Below are 17,199 nucleotides of genomic sequence, written 5' to 3'. Positions count from 1 at the left end.
CTCCATAACTTAGCCATCATGAGGCAGCAGGAGCTGGTAGTGGAACCAGAAGACCTACGTGAGGGTCCAGTGCATGATGATAGTATTACGGAACAGCAGGATGTGGATGATGACGACGATCAGGAAAGCATGCAAGTGCCTGATGCCGGAGCACGAGGTTGGAGGAGGGCCGTCCATCGTGCTCTTTTAACGATTGCTCGAGCCTTGCGCCAGCAGCTCATCCGTGAACGCTTCAACTACTGATGCCCGAGGGCTCTGCGACCACTGTTGCGCATGGACATGTTTATTCTTTGCAGTTGTTCCTACGTTGTGTTGTGTTAATGGAACATGAAATAGTTTTAATGAAAAAATATTTTATTGAAAAGTTAACGTCACTGTAATAAAATATTTGTTGTATCAAACTTTACTTTTTAATATGACTCTTGAAGATCACTTAAAGGCTTTAAGATCACTTATAAACTTGTAAAGTTACAAAAGTTACAAAAGAATCTCAATGTGAAAATCTTACACTCTCAAGAACACAAACTTCAGGATCACTTTTTAGGTGCAAAATTAAATAAGATAGAAATTGTGAGAGCATTTACACTATAAGATTACTTAAAAACCCCAAGATAACTTATAAGTTGTAAAGTTACAAAACTTTAAGAACAATTTCAATGTAAAAAAACGCTACTACAACTACATCAAGACCAAAAAAAAAGTAAAGAAAGGCTGCAACCATGTCTCATCCACATCTCAGTGAATGTTCACTTCACTTCTTCATGGGAGTGTCATTTGATTGGCAGGGCTGTGTGCCCTTATTGCAGCAGTTACCTCTATGACGGCCTGTGCCGCCACTTGCATGCCATCCCTGACGACCTGTGCCGACACTTGCATGCCCTCCCCGACGGCCTGTGCCGTCGATTGCACTCCCTCAGACATTCTAAGTTCCCTAAGTTCCCGTGTCATTACTGCTATTTCTCCCATCAGGACCGTCACCTCTTCACCCACTGCACTGACGCCACCGATGAGTGATCAGGTAAGCTCATTGGTCTCCATACCCAATGCAACAACCTGAGCCGCATCTGTTGCACGCTGCATCTCAGGAGAGCGTGTTTCCAATCTCCTTCTCCTCTGTAGTGCACCACTACACTGGGAGGCGCGGGCACGGACGGTGGGACGCTCGGTGTTGCAAGCGGCACCACTACACGGAGGCGCGGGCTGGGACTGTGGGACGCTCTGTGTTCCAGACGGCAGTACTAGAGAGGGGCTCGGGCTGGGATGGTGGGACGCTCTGTGTTCCAGACGGCAGTACTAGAGAGCAAGGCACGGGCTGGGAAGGTGGGGCGCTCGGTGTTCCAGACGACAGCACTCGAGTGCGAGCCGTGGGCTGGGATGGTGGGTGAATGGGTGTAAACTGCTCCATGATATCACCAGCAGCACTGGGACCCGCAAAGTCGGAATCAAAACCATAGAAGGTGGAACCAGAACCTATAAGAGTGGGAGGCGCAGGCTCGGACGGTAGTGCACTGACTAGGCTGCTGCATTACACCAGCAGTACTAGTGGGACTCGCAACATCGGAATACAAACCATGGAAGGTAGAACCAAAACCGATGCTAGGGGTTGAAACTCTGTTCCCCATTGATGGGGGCTCAAACATTAATTTGGAAGCTCTCCCCTGCAGACATTGCAGTCATCGCTGCCATTATCCAGTCTGGATCATCCGCATCTGGTTGTACTGGTTCTTGTTCTGTATCTTCAGGATCCTCAGGATTGGCAGCAGCATCATCATCATCATGTTCTGCAAAATACATCAGAACAGTCAAATGTTGAACAGCAAGGGAGGGGGCCGGATGTGTGGCATGAGTACTCTCACACATAGGCTAGGTAGCAGGTTGATTTGAAGGGCCACAATGCATTTTCAGGACTTACCCTCTTCCTCGTGTGCGGGCCCAGCTTTTGCTGTACTGATTGCTTTTCTCCATGTACGACTCATCATAGCAGCTACCCTCTGTTCCAAGGGTGTCAGTGGATGCAGATTGGGCGTGCCTCCTCCTGTCAGAGTTGCTTCCCTTTTGTTGTGGCCCAATTTCTTCTGCAAAGAGTAAAATATAAAGAGTGCGTCTTTCTGCAAGGTGGGACATACAGATAGTCACGTTACAATTACGATTACATTAAAAATGGAAAATATTACTTACACTAACTACTTGACCAAGGTCATGCCATTTCTTTTTACACTGGCTTCCAGATCTAATGGCATGCACCACTGCGCAGTAATCTTCTGCAAATTGGTTCCAGCGTTTCTTCATTTCTTTTGGTGGCACTTTTATGCGACCTCTGTTGCTGGTATCTAGCTCCTGCCATCTCTGCTCAATGACGTTGACGAATATCTCCATTTCCTCATGCAAGAAATTCTTTGTTCTTGGTGGACGTTGTTCCATTGCAAAGTTGAATTGACACTTATTTTTCAAAACACACAGTCCTTAGTTTGCATGCACCAATGCAGCACCTGTTCTGCAAGTTTAGCAGCGAAAAGCTGCATTCACTGATTTCAGCAGGTGATTTATTCAACAGTGCTGCTAAAAGCGCTCCACCAAACACAAAAAAAATCACCAAAATTAAATAACAAGCCTTTCCAGGAGTCCACGAGGCAAATCTTCACTTCTTCTCTAGTCCCTTTAAAAATGGCCGAGTGCCAATGTTTATGTGCCACTGCGCGTGCGCGCGTGCTCCAACGCGCATGCGCAGGGTTTCCGGCACGACGTTGCCTTATTTAAATTAGCCCCGCCCCCCATTACTTGTAGAATCAGCGCGAGTCTCTTGCTCCGCCCCTCGCTGTTCTGTGCGCGCCGCGCCAAGCTGCTGAAGACCTGCAGGGAGCCGGAGAAGATGCAAGTATTTTTTCGGTGCACTTTCGAGCGCGAAAAATGGGCGTCCAAGTCGGAGCTGCACCGTTCTAGGCACGGCCCGAAACTTGGGCCCATCATCTCTACGTCTACCATTTCAAACTCCTTACTAATTTTAAAGACCTCTATCAGGTCACCCTTTTGCCTTCTGTTTTCTAGGGAAAAAAGCCCCAGCCTGTTCAATCCTTCCTAATAGTTCTAACCTCTAGTTCTGGTATCATCCTTGTAAATCTTTTTTGCATCTTCTCTGCTTTTCAATTCTATTCCTCAAATGAACCCCAGTGCTTTGAACTTTTACTGGTCTTGTTAACTTGTGTTGCTACTTTTAATGATGAGAAATGTGTACCCCTAGATCCTTTGCTTCTCTACCTCATTCAGACTTTCATTTTTCAAGGACTATGTGGCCTCCTTATTCTTTCTACTATAATGCACCACCTCACACTTATCTATATTGGAATTAATTTGCCATTTACATGCCGATTCTGCACGTTTATTAACATCTTCTTGTATTTTGTCACAATCTTCCTCTGTATGAACTATACCACCCAATTTGGTGTCATCCACAAATTTTGAAATTGTAATTCCGATTCCAAATCGTTCATGTAAATGGTGAACAGCAGTGGTTCCAGCACCGATCCCTGTGGAACACTGCCTCCCGCAAGTCTGAGTAGCTACCTTTAATCCCTATTCTATTTCCTGCTATATAGCCAGCTTGCTTTCCATTCTGCTATTTGTTCCCTGATTATCCACTTTGGTGGTAAAAACAGAGAGACAGACTATTATCTGAATGGTGACAGATTAGGAAAAGGGGAGGTGCAAAGAGACCTGGGTGTCATGGTACATCAGTCATTGAAGGTTGGCATGCAGGTGCAGCAGGCGGTTAAGAAAGCAAATGGCATGTTGGCCTTCATAGCTAGGGGATTTGAGTACAGGGGCAGTGAGGTGTTGCTACAGTTGTACAGGGCATTGGTGAGGCCACACCTGGAGTATTGTGCACAGTTTTGGTCTCCTAACCTGAGGAAGGACATTCTTGCTATTGAGGGAGTGCAGCGAAGGTTCACCAGACTGATTCCCGGGATGGCGGGACTGACCTATCAAGAAAGACTGGATCAACTGGGCTTGTATTCACTGGAGTTCAGAAGAATGAGAGGGGACCTCATAGAAACATTTAAAATTCTGACGGGGTTAGACAGGTTAGATGCAGGAAGAATGTTCCCAATGTTGGGGAAGTCCAGAACCAGAGGTCACAGTCTAAGGATAAGGGGTAAGCCATTTAGGACCGAGATGCGGAGGAACTTCTTCACCCAGAGAGTGGTGAACCTGTGGAATTCTCTACCACAGAAAGTTGTTGAGGCCAATTCACTAAATATATTCAAAAAGGAGTTAGATGAGGTCCTTACTACTAGGGGGATCAAGGGGTATGGCGTGAAAGCAGGAATAGGGTACTGAAGTTGAATGTTCAGCCATGAACTCATTGAATGGCGGTGCAGGCTAGAAGGGCCGAATGGCCTACTCCTGCACCTATTTTCTATGTTTCTATGTTTCTCATGCGCTGACCTTAGAAATGAGTCTACTATGCAGTACTTTATCTAAGGCCTTTTGAAAATGCAGGTAAATTTACTGCATTATCCTTGTCTACTCTTTGTTACTTCCAAGAATTCAATAAAGTTAGTCAAGCATGACCTTCTCTTTTACATCTGTGATGACTACTCTTTCATATATTTTTGGTTTCTATTACAAAGGGTGATGCAGGGTAGATGCAATCAAGAAACCCGTCAATACAGCAGCTAAAACCATGTTGAAGGAGACTGCAATTAGTGATCGGTAATTTCATAACCCCCCCAGGATCCCACTCCAATGCAGCATGAAGTTTAATAAAATCCCACAATGTCTAAAATCAGTCACAAACAGTCTGTACAAATCCATTACCTTGTTGCCAAGGTAGTTACACATACCTCGGTGTTGGTGTAATAGGCATTCCATGATGAACGCAGAGAGTCCTGTCCACCAATGTCCCACATTAAGAAATGTGCACTTTTGACCACTATCTCCTCTACATTGCTTCCAATTGTAGGTGATGTGTGAACAACTTCATTCATCAAGCTAAAAAAGGAAGGCAGTTTGTAATATACCTCAAATATCATATGAAGATAACTTCATTATCCCAGTGTTGGGTATTTTAAAAACTGTATATTCTCAAACAACTTAAAAACTGAACAAAATAATGTTTAGTCACTGTAGCACAGCACATAAATGTTCCCTACAATTTTTAAAAACAGCCACAAAATTCCTGGGGCAGGGGAGAGCTGGAAAAGCAGTTGTGCCAGGAGACGGGACCTAGAAATGTTGGCCGGGGGAAGTGATGGGCCAATCTTTTCTTGTGGATTAAATCCATATATAGCGACAGAAAGAATAAAATCAGTACCACAATACCATAGACAAAAAAAAAGTTTCATTTTTGTCAAATCCCTACTAAATACGTGACTAAATCAGATCTGAGAATAAACATGGAAGGCATTTATGTAGTCAAAGACTGAAAATGTAATTCCAAATAACTTTACCTATTTAAAAGTTGCATCTAAAAATTTAACAAAGTTTCAGTAACATTTAAAAGCCTGGACCCCTGGACAAGCTTGGCAATCAATTCATGAGCATTATGAGTCAGAAGTGAGAGTTTTCTTCCCAAGTGTTTGTGAGCAACATCATGAGAGAACAACATTATGCCATTCCTAGTCGACGGGTAGGTGCATGTTATAAAATGTGTGCCTGCCTCTCAACTAAAGAGGCTGAGATTTCAGATCTAATGCTGTGCTTCTTCGGTCATCACCTGATGGTGACAATCAAACTGTCAACTCACATAAGAACATAAGAACATAAGAATTACGAACAGGAGTAGGCCATCTAGCCCCTCGAGCCTGCTCCGCCATTCAACAAGATCATGGCTGATCTGGCCATGACTGGCCAGACTGAGGAAATGAATTGCCATGCAATGACTGCATACCCCATCTCCGGCCGGGGTATAAATCACTGTGGTTACAAGCTGTACTAAATTGAGTACATTTACTTTCTTGCCATGATTTCAATTCAAATAGACACAAGCACTCCATGTTTAGAACTAAACTGCAGACAAACATTAGAATATCAGTATCTTAAAAGGCACATCCCATTTTATGTTGTGGGGGAAGTCATAGATTAAAAAGTCCAATATTTTATCTTAATTTCTAATGAAAAGCACCTAAAAATATAATGGCCTTAGTTTGATTTGTCTATTGAAATGTAAAGTCACAAATTAGTTTTCCAAGGATGCAAGACTGGTCAATACAGTAAAACCTTCCAAAAGCTAGAAAGTTATTTAATTTCTATTTTAAAAAGCTTTCTTCCAAGTATCAAGTGAAAATCTTATCTTGAAAATTTGTAACTAATGAATTTGTTAACATACAACTCAAATTTAGATGAACTTGAAGAAATTGGCTTTAGAAGTCAATAACTAAAATTAGGATTTCCTAATTTATTCAGATCACTAGTCAGTATTCTGAGAATAAACTTTTCTATTTGTAATAAACTTTATATGCAACATCTAAAATTTCACTTAGGATAGAACTCTTAATGCAAATTAATATTTTCTGTTGCCTTTTGATTTTCTAAAGTACATGCAGCAAATTAGGGAGTTATTTATGCAAAATGTCTGGATAGAAGTGAAGTTTATTAACTAAATGTACACAATTAAAATCTGCACTGACACTCAAGATGCAGTATGAATCACAACTATGTTAACAAATATGTTTTCCAATATTCAGACAATTTGTACTCTGGAGTGGCACTCATTAACCAACAAAATCTTCATGACCAAAATTCCAATTAACACTACAGTTGAAGACCGTTATGTAGTAGACTGCATGAGCAAGCTGCTGTAATATATCGTAGGAGATATGTTTGCACTCCAATGCTGCATGCAGAGTTCCTTATCTCAGACATATTTGGCCCTGAAATTTCTTCGGACAAACGCCTCCGACTCCAAAAAAATTCCGAAAGTACCTGGTGGTCCCGGAGATGCCTTGAATTGCGGTGGGAGGCCTTCTTTTCCCGCGCATCAGAGCCCACCCCTGCACGCAGCTGAAGCTGAAGCTGGAGAAGCTGTAGTCAGTGGGCCTGGACAACCAATCATGGTATAGTATTCTCATCGATAGCAATGGGAACTCCGTAACTCCAAGTTCCTATTACTATCAATGAGAAAAAAAAACTCAAAATACCCAAACACAAAACAAAAAACAAATACACCTCACAATTCCCAAACCAATTGAAATTAAAGTTAATCAAATGTTTTATAAAAAAATATATATTTTTTGGATTTCTTTATATGTCTTTGAATAGAGTCCAATATAAGCTTACCTTAATGAATAGGGCCCCCACTCTTTAAAAAAAAAGTGTTTACATTTTATTTTTGTGTTTTAAAACTCTTACGCTGGTAAAAGTAGACTATGCGCCTGCTTTTACCAGGCGTAAAAGTTTTAAGGACATTCGTTGGGCAAGAAATAGGCAAATAGCCCAATCTCACCCACACGAATGTCCTTTTCCCGGGGATGCGGAAGATCTGTCAAGAGAAATTGCACGCCGAAAACCGGCTTTTGCGAGGCCTTGCAAGGCCGGGATTTTACAGCCATTATCAAGAAGAGATTGATTGAAGGGAAGGTACTGATCCATGAGCTGGATCGATAATCACCCTAAACTGCCCTCTCACACTACCCAATGACTATCAGAATGGCATTGCAGATGCTTCAGATCAGGTTGTTTGCCCACACACCCCAAAAAAAGTCAGTCAAAGATGGTAGATGATTATTCAATAAAAGGAAGCTGATAAAAAAGTTCAAGGAGTTTCTTCCTGAAAAAAATACATCTGGGACGAGGAGGAGTGTGGTACAATGGGTTAGACTTCAACTTTTCAATTTTGGGTCCTCTATTTGAATCCCGTCCTAACCGATTGGATGGAAATCTCCTGCCTGTTGGCTACAAGGGTTCTACGTGAAATGAGTTTGGGTAGTCCCACTCCAAACACTCACAAATTTGGTACTAAATGAGTTTATATCAGAATTAGTGCTGTGGACCAACAACTAGATTGCTTTTGTTAATGCATACAACAAAGGCAACTACAATATTACTTACAATTGATAAAGGATTGTGGTCTTTCCAGCATTGTCCAGGCCAACTATTATAACTTTATGTTCTGTAAAAGATTTTTATTTGCAGAAAATAAAATTGCATCAGAAAAACATTGTAATAAAAGCATATTGGTTAACAAAGCATATATTGTAAATAAAATATATACAAAGAATATAATTAAATAGAAAGGAGATACTGGCAACTATGAAAGTCCTGCTAAATTATTAAGGGAGTATTCTACCTTACTGAGGGCTCACCAGGATTATATTGGAGCACAGGGATAGACATCTGGTCAGGACACAGTCTCTCTAAATTAATTTTAAAATAAGATTCCTATCCTCACATTTTACTTCAATATTTTCAAGTCTAAATCACTGCAAAATTATAGACCTGTTTATTTCCCTCAAACCACTCGGGTAGAGAGCGATGGAGAGACCATCCAGCCCAACCTAGCTACCCATGCATGAAGCACCTACCGTTCCCTCCTCTCCATCACAGGTGTTTCCTAATGATTCCTTTTTTCCCTCCACCACTCTACCCAGAGATCCACTCCAAGTGTTGCTCATTCTTTGTATGTAGAACTGCAATACCTTTACTTCAATATTTCTTCATGACAGTCCTCTTTCACACTAGGAACCCATGGCTCATTGCCACGCTACCTCCAAAACTTCAATACTTCCTTTATGCATCAGTGATCAAAAATGGGCAAAGCACTTAAGGCATGTACAGTGTAAGCATGGTTTCCTCTGCTTTATTGATTCCTGCTCTGCAATGATTCGATATATTGACAACCGAATATCCCAGATCTCTAACTTCACCCTCACTTTGACACCATTTGTGGGTTACTTTTGTTGCAAAAGTTGCACGATCTTTAACACATCTCCATATGAAGTTTCATCTGGCACCACTTACAGATAACAGACAAACAGCAGTGTCACCAAGCAGAACTCTGTTCAACTGTGAAAATGTTTTACTCTAAGATAGAGTAGAAGTGATCAATAGAATTAATCCCCAGTACATACACAACCAGTTTCTTTGCCTCTATACTCTGGGGGAAAGTTTTGTTTTAATGAGATGGGCAAGTTTCCATGGCTCATATTCACCAAGGAATTTTGCTCACCTTGACTGATTGTATTCATCTACTATAACACAATAAATTCTATCCCTAAGTAATAGAAATCTACTGTCTCCTTTTTTTTTTAAACAAGGGAAAACTATTGCATTATATTTATTTACAGTAGGATTCAAAACGTAATATTTAGGACATCTAACAGGTTCTGGCAGTTAGCATACATTCTCGCCAACTCTAAAATCAAGACTGAAGGGACAAAATCTTGTGTCAAATGTAGGAACATGAAACAAGTTTAGAGCCAATGCCAAGCTCCCGATGTGGGCATAGGACCACCGCACAAACTGTCTCAATATCATAAATCAGCACTAATCAGTCAACCTCACTCGGAAGGTATCTGGATGTCTATTGTGAGAAAAATACATTTTACAAGAGTACAGTAATCTCAAGATGGAACATACTGTAGGGCTAGAGCATAGGGAGCTTTAGTCTGCATCTAGTCTATGCAACATCTGGCCGGGGCATTTGATCAAAATAATTCCATTCTCCAACAATAACACACGCACAAAAATCAATATTAAAATTCAAGTATAATCAGATTGCAATTGATTTTACAATCTGAAGTTACAAAACACACCATAGATTGATAAATTGAAAGTGTGAATTTGCAACCCATCATTCAGCTGTTCACTTGTAGAAAATGTTGAGCAATGTCACAACAGTTACTGCAGGGAGATGGGAAAGAAGGGTGGTTACCCCAGAGACTGTGCTGCAGCTTGTTATACAGTAGAAAGGTTTGGGAGAAAATCTCAAACCCATTCTTAGAAGGTGTGTTTCACAGAGGGAACTCCAAATTAATATTGAAAATCATCTAAAATGAGTAATATAATTTTACCCTATACAGAACAAAAAGTTATCAAGACTAACTAGTCTTTGGATCTTTCAAATTGTGGAAAGTACAGGTACAACGCCCCGCATCCGGAATTCCGAAAACCGGAATTGTCCGAAAACCAGACATTGTTGACGCGGCCAAGATGGCGACATCGGGTGGCGAAGGACGAGGAAACCGGTCAAAAATGTAGCGCCGGTGAGCGGTGGAGGATCGGCAGGCGCCGAGGAGCGGCAACAGCAAGGTCCGAAATCTGGCAAAACTCAAAAACCGGCACGGACTCAGTCCCGAGGTTGCTGGATTTCAGACTTTGTACCTGTAGTATAAAAGATAGAAAATTTACACTGAGGATGCAAGGCACAATCACAGTAGACTCAATGCTCAAAAAGTCGAACTGATGCATAGTAGCAGTCAAAAAAGCCAATTGAATATTGAAACGATGTGGCCAAAACAGTAGGATACAAGTCAGAGGAAGTCATGACTAAACTAGTGCTCTGGTCAGACTGCATTTCAAATACTGTGTCAAGTTCTGGCCATTGAGAGATAAGGGAAACAGTCAAGAGCTGGAGACAGTGCAGAGAAGAGCCATAAGGCTGATCCTTCGTGTCAGAAGTCTGAGTTATGAAGATTGTAGAAATTCTGTATTTTAAGCATGCAATGGAGGTGATCATATAGATACATTAGATAATAAAGAGAAAACGTTAATATGGAATATTACTTTAAATTAAACTGTGGGAGTAGGACAAGGGGGCAGTTTTAAACAAGTAAAAGGTAATTTTAAGACTGATATAATGCTGTTCTTCTAGAGCGATCAATATTGGGAATGAACTTCCAGGAGAAGTGGAGCCAAAAATCTTGTAATCACATCAATTAGGGGGAGGTGAAAGAGAGCATAGTATCCTGTGATCTGGACTTGAAGGAGATATTGGGGGTCAGCAGCTGCAGTTATTCTTGTCCAGACTCTTTCATCAACAACTTTTATTTATATAGTACCTTTAACATGGCGAAACGTCCCAAAACACCTCACAGGAGTATTGAGATAAGTAATTTGACACCGAGCTGCATAAGTAGAAATTAGCGCAGGTCAAAGAGGTATGGTTTAAGGAGCATCTTGAAGGAGGAAAGAGAGGTAGCGAGGCAGAGACGTTTAGGCAGGGAGTTCCAGAGCTTGGGGCCCAGGCAACAGAAGGCATGGCCACCAATGGTTGAGTGATTATAATCAGGGATGCTCAAGAGGGCAAAATTAGAGGAGCTCAGACATCTCTGGACAGGTTGTGGGGCTGGAGGAGATTACAGAGATAGAGATAGGGCAGGGCAAAGCCATGGAGGGATTTGAAAATAAGGATGAGAATTTTGAAATTGGGGCGTTGCTTAACTGGAAGCTAATGTAGGTCAGCGAGCACAGGGGTGATGGGTGTGCGGGACTTGGTGCGAGTTAGGACTTGGGCAGCCGAGTTTTGGATCATTTCTAGTTTACGTAGGGTAGAATGTGGCAGGCCAGCCAGGTGCATGTTGGAATAATCAAGTCTAGCGGTAACTAGGAATGGATGAGAGCTTCAGCAGCAGATGAGCTGAGGCAAGGGCAGAGACAGGCGATATTATGGAGGTGGAAATAGGCAGTCTTAATTATGTTGCGGGATATGTGGTCAAAAGCTCATTTCAGGGTCAAATATGACATCAAATAGAAACAGAAAATAGATGCAGGAGTAGGCCATTTGGCCCTTCGAGCCTGCACCGCCATTCAATGAGTTCATGGCTGAACATGCAACTTCAGTACCCCATTCCTGCTTTCTCACCATACCCCTTGATTCCCCCTAGTAGTAAGGACTACATCTAACTCCTTTTTGAATATATTTAGTGAATTGGCCTCAACAACTTTCTGTGGTAGAGAATTCCACAGGTTCACCACTCTCTGGGTGAAGAAGTTTCTCCTCATCTCAGTCCTAAATGGCTTACCCCTTATCCTTAGACTGTGACCCCTGGTTCTGGACTTCCCCAACATTAATAAGAACATAAGAATTGGAACAGGAGTAGGCCATCTAGACCCTCAAGCCTGCTCCGCCACCCAACAAGATCATGGCTGATCTGGCTGTGGACTCAGCTCCACTTACCCGCCCGCTCCCCATAACCCTTAATTTCCTTATTGGTTAAAAATCTATCTGTGATTTGAATATATTCAATGAGCTAGCCTCAACTGCTTCCTTGGGCAGAGAATTCCACAGATTCACAACCGGCTGGGAGAAGAAATTCCTTCTCAACTCGGTTTTAAATTGGCTCCCCCGTATTTTGAGGCTGTGACCCTTGTTCTAGTCTCCCCGACCAGTGGAAACAACCTCTCTGCCTCGATCCTGTCTATCCCCTTCATTAAATGTTTCTATAAGATCACCCCTCATCCTTCTGAACTCCAACAAGGAAAGACCCAGTCTACTCAATCTATCATCATAAAGTAACCCCCTCATCTCCGGAATCAGCCTAGTGAATCGTCTCTGTACCCCTTCCAAAGCTAGTATATCAAGGTTGTAAACAGTCTGGTTCAGTCTCACAGAAGTTGGGGAAAGAGATGGAGTCAGTGACTAGGGAACAGAGTTTGTGGTCGGATCCAAAAATAACAGTCTTCCCAATATTCAATTGGAGAATATTTCTGCTCATCCAGAGCTGGATGTAGGACAAGCAGTCTGACAATTTCATTCAACTACTGTCTGCCCCACCTGTTAGAGACTGTAATTCCCATATTGGACATTTAGTCACCTGAGAACTCGCTTTTAGAATAGAAGCAAATCTTCCTCAATTTCAAGGGACTGCCTATGATGAGATTAGTAAGTGATTTGCAACTGGGGCACAGAGAACCAATGCAACTACTCAATAAATATTGAAGAAAATTCTCCACGGGAGAGTTTGCAGTGAAAGGATCTCGTCTAAGATTCCCCAAACTTTACAAATATAAAGCTGTAGAATACACCATTTTACATTGAGCAATGGAACTCAAGTCAATGGCAAAAATATTAAATTTGGTAAAAGCATTAACACTACACAAGGTTCATTACTTCAGAGACTAGGGATGTGAAACACTAAGTATACTTAGAGGTGTAATCTCCTTGGGTAGTGAACCCCAACACAAAATAACAGTAAGACTTATTTCAGCAGTAACTTTTCTGTAAATGCATGTCTCAAAATCAGATCAATATTTCTGCCTGTTAATTTACACTCTGCTTATATTGACATTCAGTGCATTCTAAAGTTCTTGCAGCATTGAAAGACGTGTGTGCAAATCTCCAAATGCAAATCCCTAGTACCTAAAGGTTTCACATAGACGATCTTTTACAGACACTTGACTAGGGCTGCCAACGATCTAGAATTTGAAGATTAATCTCGTAAACACTGCAAGCGGCTAAATCCGTGAGAAAAATCATTGGGGTATTAAATACGTGCATTTGAACACTGGATTGGAGATGACAACACGTTCAAGGGACAGAAACTGGAGAGACACAAAAGATTAGGGCTAGGGTCTGCGGAGATATTTGGCTTGATGGTGGGCAGGGGAAAAGGTTGGAGGAAAACATCGGGAGTAGCTAAACGGATGGAGAGCAATTCATACAAAGCAGACCATATTTGTTTTAAAAGATACAACTTGTCAAGCTGGATGCAAGTTCACTGCAGTGCACACCAGTCCTGGCGAGGGGACAGGGGTTGGTTCCTCCACACAGAAGAGCTTTTAAAAAAAAGTAATCGACTTCCAGCAGCGGGGTTTTTAAAGTTCGTCTGTTAAAACAACCCTGGTCTCAGAGATACAGGAGCGGAAAGCAAGTGCCAGTGCTCACCGGGATAACGGCCCGCGTTTACCTTGGTCACCAAAGAAGCTCCACAGTTTGGCGAAGAGGAGCCCCATGACCGCTGCTCTCCGGTCCGGTCTGTTGGTCACCTCGCGGGGCTCGCTGAGCCGGCTCAAACTCTGCGCTCTCCTCCTGCAAACACGCCCGGGTCCTGCAACTCGCAGATCAACTTCGGCCAAGCCCAAGCCCAGCCTGCAGCTAGCGCCGGACCTGTACCTTCCGCCGCAAGGACCCGCACAAGCAGCAGCGCCGCCGGCAGCGCGCCGCGGCCCACATACTGCTGGCTGGCTGGCTGGCTGGGGGACCGTGGGACGAGCGCTTTACTTTTACCCCCCCCCGCTTCCTCCGGCCGAGAGTCCGTTAATTCAGCGCGCGCATGCGTCCACTTCGCTGACAAACGCAAACAATACCAAACGTCCGTCCGTCTGTCTGTCTGTCTGTCCCACACTGACGTATAGACGCACGCTGCCTCGAGCTCAGGGAGCGCGAGAATGCATCACGCAAATTTGATTGGAAGGGTGGGAATGACGTAATTTGATTGACACCAGATTGCCTGCTTCATGGGATGAGAGCTTTGCGCGTTGTCCAATAGCGGAGGCGGTGGGCGGGGCTGCGCTGCGTTGCTTGCGTTGCTGAACGCTGTGAGGTGAGAGCTCGCGGGCAGTGGGTAAGAGAACATAAGAATCGGAGCAGGTGTAGGCCAGAGGAGCGCGCTCAAGAGAGCGATGGTTTAAATGTTTACCGGGGAGCTTTAGAGAGCGGCCCCAGGCCCACTGCGCCTTCCAGGTCGGGTAAGGACGTCTCCAGCAGCGGCTCCGCAGGGATAAGTGCGGGCTCTGATATGTAAATCCACAGGGGGACCTACGACTGAGGGGAAAGAGAAATTCGTCATTTTTTTCGTCTACTTTAAAGGTTTTTAAATCCGGGTTCTGTGTTAGGGAGTGATCCTTGGGGTCTGGCAGCGGCAAGGGGAAGGGGTCTGTGCTGCGAGTATTGGGAGTGCAGAGTGCCAGCAGGTGAGAGCACTGGAGAGGGTGCCAGGGGCTGGATTATTTGAACGAGGTCTGGAATACTAGGAGTGTGATCCTGAGTTTAGGAGTAGAAATATGGAGCTGGCTGGGAGCATTGAGAGATGTACTGGGGTCTGTCAGTACTTGGTGGTGAGGTGACAGCTCTGCAGGAGGGGGGTGAGAGAGCCTGTGCGTGAGTGTCAGAAGGGATGGGGGATACTGGGAATTAGTCCAGGAGTCTGGTAGCATTTAGAGGGAAATGAGCTCTGGATAATGTGCCCTAACTTACCCCTGACCAGATGGTAATCCACTGCTTTCTGAGCCCGAAAGCTGTTATTAAAGCATATTTCATGCTAATGCTATAAATAAATACATTTTTTTCAGCTGTCCCTTCCCTTGCAATCATGTTTACGTTAAACCATTTTTTTGGTGGATGTGACTATTCATATAAACATCATTGATACAGCCTTTGATCCCATCAGTATAAGATCCATACATTACTCATGCTCTTGTGGTAGATGCTGCTCATATTTAATAAATGCACTAATATATTATCTATAAGCTTTATAAAGGCATCTACCAGGATGTTAATCCTGTGCCAAAATTTTCTTCACCTTTTGAATTCACACCTGAATTGGAATATGCAAGGTTTGAGAGAGCTAGTTTCAGATGTAATGGTCTAATATTTTTGGGTCCAGTTACAAATGTCTAACAAATAACTGTACACTGATGACTGCCATTCTAATTTGAAGTTACTCAAATCCTTTATGAAGTTTTATTCTGGCAGCTAAGATTACAATTCTACAGTCAGCAAATGGTGCACAGAACTAAAGAAAATTAAACTATTTAAATATAGTATGGTGTTTTCTTTTAACTGAGGGACAATGTGATTCACATATAACTACCTAAAAACCTTTGGGGGGGGGGGAATACATGTTTCCCACCTTTTATTAAAAATGATGCATAGCTGGTATTTTTTCCACCTTTTTAATTCCCAAAGAAAAATACTTAAAATATCTGAATGTTCTTCTCCATAGAAATCTTTAGTAAGAGGCAAACGGTTTATACGATTTGCTATTAGAGTCCTCTGATCATTTGAATAGGTTGATCACCAGTATTATTTATCTTGTTCCTTTCAGCACTTGCTTTTTTGTTCTTGAAGAATTCAGCTTGTAATGATGCAGTTTTCCACTAGTGAGTGGGTGTTTCTGTCTCACCATTGGACAGATTACCCTGTTTTTAAAATGTCACAGTTGTCATGCAGTGTCCATAATATAAAACCGTGTATGCAATTGATGTTTTTTGCCATCTTATTATTATCTTTAAGGTTTCCATTATTGAGTTTTTAAATATTTTTCCTGGGAAGTTTGCGCACATGTGAGTAAAATACAAATTGGAAGAAGCGGAGGTCTAGTGTTACAAGTAGGCAAAAACTCCAACACAAATGAACATACCTGAGAAATACTGCATAGGGTAACAACAACTTTCAGTTACGTAGCACTGTGCACAAGAAGAATTGCTGAGTTATATATTCATATTTAACATGGTTAACACAATCAGATTTCTTTGAGCACAGTAACATCACGGCATACATGAGAAATACCAAAATTGGAAATTTATAAAAAAATGTTTTCCTTTTTGGGATTGGGATTTATGTTTATGTCAAGGATTTTATTGTGATATAAGAACATAAGAACATAAGAATTAGGAACAGGAGTAGGCCATCTAGCCCCTCGAGCCTGCTCCGCCATTCAACAAGATCATGGCTGATCTGGCCGTGGACTCAGCTCCACTTACCCGCCCACTCCCCATACCCCTTAATTCCCTTATTGGTTACAAATTTATCTATCTGTGATTTGAATACATTCAATGAGCTAGCCTCAACTGCTTCCCTGGGCAGAGAATTCCACAGATTCACAACGCTCTGGGAGAAGAAATTCCTTCTCAACTCGGTTTAAATTGGCTCCCCCGTATTTTGAGGCTGTGTCCCCTAGTTCTAGTCTCCCCGACCAGTGGAAACAACCTCTATCTTGTCTATCCCTTTCATTATTTTAAATGTTTCTATAAGATCACCCCTCATCCTTCTGAACTCCAACGAGTAAAGACCCAGTCTACTCAATCTATCATCATAAGGTAACCCCCTCATCTCCGGAATCAGCCTAGTGAATCGTCTCTGTACCCCCTCCAAAGCTAGTATATCCTTCCTTAAGTAAGGTGACCAAAACTGCACGCAGTACTCCAGGTGCGGCCTCACCAATGTCCTGTACAGTTGCAGCAGGACCTCCCTGCTTTTGTACTCCATCCCTCTTGCAATGAAGGCCAACATTCCATTCGCCTTCCTGATTACCTGCTGTACCT

General features: G+C 42.7%; 2 protein-coding genes across 13 annotated transcripts in view; one reads left to right on the top strand and one right to left on the bottom strand.

The window, feature by feature from the left end:
• LOC139264626 (ADP-ribosylation factor-like protein 5B) overlaps positions 1-14,232 on the bottom strand; it is a 35,693-nt gene extending 21,461 nt beyond the window's left edge. Inside the window, exons 1-6 of one of the 7 annotated variants that reach the window (XM_070881375.1) lie at positions 13,842-14,232; positions 10,040-10,317; positions 8,047-8,107; positions 4,842-4,989; positions 1,913-2,108; positions 534-1,781 (exon numbers count right to left, since the gene is read on the bottom strand). In XM_070881375.1, the coding sequence (XP_070737476.1) occupies positions 1,633-1,781; positions 1,913-2,108; positions 4,842-4,989; positions 8,047-8,107; positions 10,040-10,130 (645 nt within the window). In that variant the 5' untranslated portion in view covers positions 10,131-10,317; positions 13,842-14,232 and the 3' untranslated portion in view covers positions 534-1,632. Of the gene's footprint in view, positions 1-533; positions 1,782-1,912; positions 2,109-2,178; positions 3,677-4,841; positions 4,990-8,046; positions 8,108-10,039; positions 10,318-13,819 lie in introns of those variants that run through there. The other 6 variants (XM_070881377.1, XM_070881382.1, XM_070881378.1 and 3 more) reach the window with 6 other exon arrangements.
• A 269-nt stretch (positions 14,233-14,501) lies between these two features.
• The window catches only part of nsun6 (NOP2/Sun RNA methyltransferase 6), a 61,921-nt gene continuing 59,223 nt past the window's right edge, over positions 14,502-17,199 (top strand). For all 6 annotated transcript variants that reach the window (XR_011593384.1, XR_011593385.1, XR_011593380.1 and 3 more), the window contains exon 1: positions 14,502-14,622. The gene's annotated coding sequence lies outside the window, so the exon portion shown is untranslated. The remainder of the gene's footprint in view (positions 14,623-17,199) is intronic.

The sequence above is a fragment of the Pristiophorus japonicus genome, chromosome 5, assembly GCF_044704955.1.
Source record: "Pristiophorus japonicus isolate sPriJap1 chromosome 5, sPriJap1.hap1, whole genome shotgun sequence".
Taxonomy (NCBI): domain Eukaryota; kingdom Metazoa; phylum Chordata; class Chondrichthyes; family Pristiophoridae; genus Pristiophorus; species Pristiophorus japonicus.
This window is presented reverse-complemented; position numbering and strand designations above follow the sequence as displayed.